Raw genomic sequence first — 7,377 nt, 5'->3', positions numbered from 1 at the left:
GGTCGGGCCTTCAATTGTCATGCATACATCAACATCAATCTCATACAAGTTCTTTGTAACCAATTTAAGCACCAAATATGTTTACAAGTAGGTTTCTAGCTAAAATCGATCGTTACAGATCCAACCGATCCCTGCAAATCCTAACAAATGAATAATTCCTCGGAACAGGAACTCAACTCCAAGTGCCCAAATATTTTTCCAGATACAAAAGTTCCCATTTTACACTCGTGGCATTTATGTAATTCCTTCGTTTTCCGAGGACAAACAAAGTAAATAACCAATAAAAGGAACTAACCCCATTGTAGAAGAAGAAGAGGAGAGAGTCCTTTTCGGAAAAAATTTTTTAGGTCTCTCAGAATCTCTTCCTGGTCCAAGGTAAGTCCTCTTTCCCCTAAAACCCCCCCAAATTAAAAACCCTAATTTCATCATTTTCACTCTCAATCACACTGCCACATTGTAAACTTCTCTTAAAAACGTATTTTTACTTGTAAATTTCACTAATTTGTGATCCCCCCCCTTAAAATTCCATGCATGATAGCTTCAATTTCACTCAAAGGAACAAAAATTTGTTCAAATAACTGTTGAATTTCATGATTTGAAGTGCGAGATTTGATTTCTTTTACTGGGGTTTTGATAAATTAGTTGTTGAATTTGTTGATTTGAAGAGATTTTGTTTTCATTTTTTTGTAGGGTTTTCTTGAATTTGACTACTGTGGAAGAGATCTCTGTGGGGGAAATGGAGTCTTTATGGAAGTTAACGTTTTTATTTGCACCAGCACCAATGGTTCTTATCTTAACAGCAATTGCAGTGACATTTGCAGCTGCACAAAGGGCATTGTATTATAGGAAAGAAATGGAAAGGAATCGAGATTTCTCTGAAGCGTCGATTACATTAGATCGATCGCAAGCTCTTATGATCCCGATTATGAGTTCATGTAGTTTGATTTTGTTGTTCTATTTGTTCTCGTCAGTCTCACAGTTTCTCACTGCATTTACAGCGGTGGCGTCAATGTTTTCGCTCTACTTTTGCTTCTCGCCTTATGTCAGTGTTATTAATACGAAGCTTGGGATTGCTGACCCGTACTTATCAAGGTGTTGTTCAAAGTCTTTTACTAGGACACAAGGTGTTCTTGTTGGGGTTTGTGTAGGGACTGTTATTTCTTGGCTTGTTACTGGTCATTGGGTATTGAACAACTTATTGGGGATATCCATTTGCATTGCGTTTGTTAGTCATGTTCGGCTTCCGAATATCAAAATTTGTGCATTGCTTTTGGTTTGCTTGTTCGTGTATGATATATTCTGGGTTTTCTTCTCCGAGAGGTTCTTTGGAGCTAATGTTATGGTTTCTGTGGCTACACGACAAGCATCGAATCCTGTTCACACTGTGGCGAACAGTTTGAGTCTTCCCGGTCTTCAATTGATAACTAAGAAGTTGGAATTGCCAGTGAAGATTGTGTTTCCCAGGAGTTTGATGAGTGGTGCAGGCTCTGGGAGCGATTCGGCGGATTTCATGATGCTTGGTCTTGGTGATATGGTACGGTGTTCTCTCTACTTTTGATTTTTTACTGCATTGTTAGCAACTATGTAAATTGTAACATTGTGTAGTTCTTGTACCATATTAATTCAATGCAAATGCATGCTGTATATCTATAATTGTGTATGGAGTTTGTGCATTGGTGCTCAACTCTGAAAACCAACCATATGATTCATTGTAGAGTTTTAAGTTTTGTCTCGTGTAGGAGTTTAGGTGGGTAATACATATATGCATCCAGAGGTGGTCATGATCAGCCAAGCAATTATGTTATCTACACGTACCTGAAGCTATTTGATTTGACTAAAATGTCTTTTATACTCTCTAATCCTTGAAGGCATTGAATTTGCAAATATATCTTTGTCTTCATAGCTCATTTTTACTTTCAGGCATTCGGAGTGTTTTGTTCATTGTCATGTAGGGATTTACGATCAATCCTGTAAAGATGCACAGATAAGCTTTAAGGCTTGTTTGCACATGAATTTTCATTCCTAAGCTAGTAAGATAATCCACAATGGTATATGGTAAAAGCTACGATAGCAAATTGTATTCTGCAATTAACTATAGATTTAGGTTTAGCATCAGGGTGCTCCATATGGTAGAAACATCGAACTTGCCCGAGCTCTATCTGAAATAGAATTTTAAACCACACTCATTCAGATTGAGCCTGGTTATATGTGAAGTAGGATTTTGAAGGGAGGCTCATTCTGAGATTGGATTCAAGCACCGAATCTTTTCTCGATTTTAGATGTGGTCTGAGCACTAAACTAAACCTTTTCTCAGAAGGAGTTTGAAGACACTCGATTTAAAGCCGAGTCCAGTTATGTATAGCATATATGCCATTTTAAAATGCCAAATTTGGTATTTGAAAATAGCATATATGCCATACTGTAGCTTCGGCTACATCCATTGCGTACAGAATTATGCCATGCCATATTTTGGTTCCATTGTAGATGGTGTAAGCTGCTCCTTTTCTTTTTATCTGCTTTCTCTTTAATCAAGGTGTACTCTCCAGAAAGTAGAAACATAGGTATCTGCAAAAAATATACCTATATCAGTTAATTTGCACCGAGTGATAGTTGCAGATCTATTATACTGAGGCAGTGAACCTGTAATTTTTTCGATGTTGAAGATTGGAAAATTAGTAATCGCAATGGACACTATGATAATATGTATAGCCCACTTAAACAGAACGAGCAGCTTTACTATCTTGTAGTTGAATATGATTAGCTGATATAGGTATATTCATCCGAAATTAAAACTAGTGCAATCAATACTAGGAATTAGTCAGATTAGTCACCCTGTGAGCTGGAGCAGTCACACCTTTTTATCTATTTTTTTTTCCCGGAATTGCCTACCTCACTCATTAGTTAAGATGAACAATTGGTGCGAGTTAGTATTCCCTATTTACTAATTTGAGTGAACTTATCTCAAGTAATACAATACTTTCTATAATATGATTAGGCTGAAACCAGATAGAGAAAATATATTAAACTTATGATTACATACCGATCAAATCAAAGGCTTTTATATAATCCAAGACGAGAGAGAAAGTCATTATCTAAACCTTAATCTCTATCTCATTTGTCACCTCTTTCTCACCTTCTCAAAAACGGAGACCTAGAGGAAAGGGTGAGAGAGAGGCGGGGAATTAAGGTTTAGGTTTCGATTTCCTTTCTGATCTTGGTTTATATAAAAGACCCTTGATTGTTATTTCGCAGAATAATCTGTGAAATCTGGGTCCATGATTTCTGATAGGTGTGTTTCCCACATCTACCTCAAATTGGTTACCGTGTAGTAGAACTTGACAATAATTACTTCCGCCGCAAATGTGGTCGGTATCTAATCACAAGTTACGCTGACTGAAGCCTGTGTTAATGGGATTATCATTGAAGAGATACTGATTTTGGATTTTTAAATGTTTGTTTTATTATTGTTGGAACATGTTGGCGGCGTAACTGTTGGCTACTTGTATTTTATGGTTTCTTGTTTGCCTATTGACTAGAGTAATAGTCACGTGAGATTCCTTATAGCAGTATGGGTACTTAGAACATCTAATACCTTGAAACTCGAGGAGAAGACGTCTTCTTTGTGTTTGATTCTTTCCAAATTAAGTGTAGATTTCATTCTATTTTACACCGTTTTTAATTTGATATTTTTCCTGCTATACTTGATAACGTCCCGTAAACGAAAATAAAATTATTTCTTAAAGTGAATGCTGAAATACTAGTATTACCATCCGAAATAGGTGTCAAAATCTCAACATATTATTTCGTTTTCTTTCCTAGGTTCTTAATTCCTACGTTTGTTTTTGATTTAGGCTATTCCTGGCATGCTTTTGGCGCTGGTTCTCTGTTTTGATCATCGAAGGACCAGGGATTCAGCGACCCCTATGGAATTATCCTCAACCAAAGGCCAAAAGTACATCTGGTATGCGGTTTGTGGATATGCTATTGGGCTGGTAACTGCTTTAGCGGCTGGCATCTTGAGTCAGTCACCTCAACCTGCTCTTCTTTATCTGGTACGTTACTTTGTCGTTATTTACACACTAGTCACCGTAGAACTTGTATCTAGACACGTGGGAATTTCCTTGGGTTATTTCTGATTGTTTCCAATTTATTAATAACTTTAGGTTGAAACGCACACAGTTACCAATATAATAAATATTGTATATACCTTTTTTTTCCTGTCCATATTTACATTGTAATATCCATCTGTTATCCACTGTTTTATCAGTAATTGGACTTGTCTTTCCACCTAAAACTCTTAGCTGCTCCAATACCATGTAAGCTTCTAGGTTTACCTTGGCAACAATGTTTTAGATATATGTACGGACGTAGAAACAAGTAAAATTATTTGGTAGCCTGACATTTTGATTGAGAAAAAAAATTAATGTTAACTCCTGTCTTTTGCCTAGTATAAGCAAGTTACGTTTCCTTCTCTTTTCGTCGTGATGTTTCATTGCGAATAGAAATGTACCACTAGAGACACTGTACTCTTTTCCTGCCTATATATTGTGTTCGAGACTCAGAGATAAACAGGACAAGCTTCGCAGGGCAAACAATGTTGAAGTCGTCAGTTTCAGCCCATGTGCTTAACTGTTAGGAATTCACTAACCTCTTTTAGTAAAGCAACTTCATACAAAGGAAAGTAAATGAATCTTACCCTGTCTTTTCATTAAATTCCCTAGGCAGGATATGCCCCTGCATCACTTCTACTGCCATCCAACCAATGAGAACGAGAAGATATGTGGATAGTTGGTTTAGGCCCACACTGCTGGTACATGCTCACATTTGAGATTATATGTCCCCTAGTAAAGAGATGGCATTGGTCTCATATTTCATGGTTGTGCCATCAAACAATGGTGCATCATAAACATCAGATGGTAACATCTTTTGTGCAGTTTGTGAGCTTTGATGTACGTAATTGCATTGTACTTTGAAACAGAGGTGGTGATTATTTTGAAAGATTGGGTATCATAAACATCTTTCATATGGCATTGTACGAAGAGAAAGAGGCGAGCATTATTTTGAAATATATGAAATGGGATATTCTGAGATTGTGTTGATTTGCATAGAATCAATATACTCGTGTTTGTTTGGTTCTACCTAAAATGAATGGCTGACTGATCAATTGAACAATGAAGTTTTCGTGATTCCTATCACCAATTGTTTAGATTGCCATGCGTACATCTATGTAGTTTACATGATTGTTTCGGTTTCCATCTATGTGTACCACAGATCCAGATAAATAAGCATGCTCATCATATTTGTCCATGGTCATAAATATTTGGCTAGATCTTATACGGTGCTCATGGTTGCTATCAATCCTTGTCATATTTGATGGTAGACTGTCAATTTGTTTCTACATCTGCCATGTATCCTATTCTGCATCGGTAAAACCGACTCAGGTCAATATCTCTATAAAAGAATGTATCAGTTTCCTATCAGAATTTCAAGCAGAATGTACTAGTTTCCTTGATCAGACTTTAGCAGAGGTTCTACTAAAATCTCTTGATTTGCATGTTATTTCTTAATTGGTAGGAGAACATTGATTAACTTACTGTCTTGTCTAAGATTCTACATTGATTGACATGCAGGTTCCTTCGACATTGGGCCCAGTCATGATCATTTCATGGTTCAGGAAAGAACTCGTGGAACTTTGGGAAGGAAATGAAGAAACCTTGAATGATAAATCACATGTTTCAGAGGTCTAAACTGTCCTCTCTTTCAAGTTCCAACATAGTTATTGCAGTGGTTCCTGCCGAGCTCATGCCTCTATATATCTGTAAATTTCCACAGGATAGAGCTGTTGTTATGTTTTTCCCTTCTTTTTCTCGTTGTTGGTAATCCTAGTAGTAGTAGTTCTTGTTAAAAGAAAAAAGCAAAAACAGAACATGGTAATAACAAATTAATGTTCAAGTTCCCTTGAAAAATCTTCTTATAGCTGCAACCACTGTCTCCCTCTGTGTATAAAAAAGAACTATGATTTTGGGCATACTGAAATATGAGAGAAAAGGAAGGTGGTTTGGCTGTAGGAAGAAGAAGAGATGTATGGGATAGTTTATTTTTTGATTTTAGGTTCAAGGATATATAGGTAATTGAACTACACAATAGACACCCTTTATAAGGTCACCTAGGATGGGAAAACTATTTTGTATGCCTTGAAAGTTTAGGTATCCTAAAATCATAGTTCATAAAAATTGGGGTTTGTTTCGACTGTCAATTGCTCAGAATATGGGCCTCAGTTTCTCTATTACTAATTTACTATCACTGAGTTGTAGATTCATTCCTCAATTCACATTTTGAAAATAAAATAAAAAAAGAATGGTCCTAAATGGAAAAAAAGAATGGTCCTAAAATAGTCCATTCCTCTTCTGGCTGCTCAATAATGGATCTTTTTAGGTAGATATTTTTTTTGGCATTTAATAATTGATGGTTGCTCAATAACGGATGTAATGGATAGAGCATTATTAGTCTTTTTCTTTTAAGAAAACTTAAGCAGAGCCTATGAAATTGGATTGATAGTAGCGCTCGCGGTGTCATTGTTTAGGAAAATATTTGACCCGCTGTTTAGGTTCTTACAAGTAATAGCCAAGTTTAAGGCTTGGAGATTTTGGGTTATATGCAGAAGTTTAAGACCCATTAAAACAAAAGTTACAGGTTTAACATTTAAGACAGTTGCTTCACTCAATATCTGTTTTTGCATGTGATAGTTCCTGCTGAATCTTTCCTTTATAGCTTTGATGTAAAGAGCATTGAAGTGTTCTAGAATGTCATTGGTTTCAGCATGTATTTCGACGTTCATGTGCTGCTTTTCCTCTGCCCATCCAAACGCTAAATCTGCTCCTCATGTGGCTCCTCTTGCTCCCCATTGACCTGTGTTTCCTCTGCTATCAACATAGTTGCCTGCAAAATCAGTGATAGTTAGGGCTGAGAAGAACTGATAAGTGTTAGGATCCTGAATAGTGCAGATTTTGATTAAGAAACCATAATTCTGCTTTTGTGGAGGGATCCCAACATGGATTCCTGTTGTTGTTATATGGGGATCATTATCATAAGTGTGCCCCTGAGTATTCAGAGCATGGTGGGGTAAGTTGTGAACTCTATTATAGTCACAAAGGTGTTGTTGTATGCTGAGAGTTGTATTCTTAGCATTAGAAGTAATATTTTGGAATACTAGATCACATCTAGCCTTCCATATGAACCAGCAAGTGGTTGCAGAAGTACAGGTCTTGTCACTGTTGCTTGCATTGTGAAACCAAGTATTGAACCAATCCATGAAGAGAGTTTGATGGTCAAAGAGACCATGGTTTCCACCTAACATGTGCTTCCAAATATCAGTGG

The 7,377-nt window shown here is 36.7% G+C and overlaps 1 protein-coding gene across 1 annotated transcript; it reads left to right on the top strand.

Annotated features, from left to right (window-relative positions):
• The first annotated feature begins 242 nt into the window (after window positions 1-242).
• Window positions 243-6,027, top strand: LOC113274578 (signal peptide peptidase-like 1). Its single transcript, XM_026523963.1, has 4 exons — window positions 243-375; window positions 691-1,534; window positions 3,852-4,052; window positions 5,631-6,027. The coding sequence occupies exons 2-4, from the start codon at window positions 737-739 to the stop codon at window positions 5,745-5,747; spliced, it is 1,116 nt and encodes a 371-aa protein (XP_026379748.1). The 5' UTR covers window positions 243-375; window positions 691-736; the 3' UTR covers window positions 5,748-6,027.
• The last annotated feature ends 1,350 nt before the right edge of the window (window positions 6,028-7,377 follow it).

This window comes from Papaver somniferum, chromosome 4 (genome assembly GCF_003573695.1).
Source record: "Papaver somniferum cultivar HN1 chromosome 4, ASM357369v1, whole genome shotgun sequence".
Taxonomy (NCBI): domain Eukaryota; kingdom Viridiplantae; phylum Streptophyta; class Magnoliopsida; order Ranunculales; family Papaveraceae; genus Papaver; species Papaver somniferum.
This window is presented reverse-complemented; position numbering and strand designations above follow the sequence as displayed.

Excerpts from the sequence above, each read along its gene's own strand:
- LOC113274578 (XM_026523963.1), top strand. The coding sequence starts at position 737 with ATGGAGTCTTTATGGAAGTTAACGTTTTTATTTGCACCAGCACCAATG. Across the intron at positions 1,535-3,851 it reads TGCTTGGTCTTGGTGATATG|GCTATTCCTGGCATGCTTTT; the intron begins GTACGGTGTTCT and ends TTTTTGATTTAG. Across the intron at positions 4,053-5,630 it reads AACCTGCTCTTCTTTATCTG|GTTCCTTCGACATTGGGCCC; the intron begins GTACGTTACTTT and ends ATTGACATGCAG.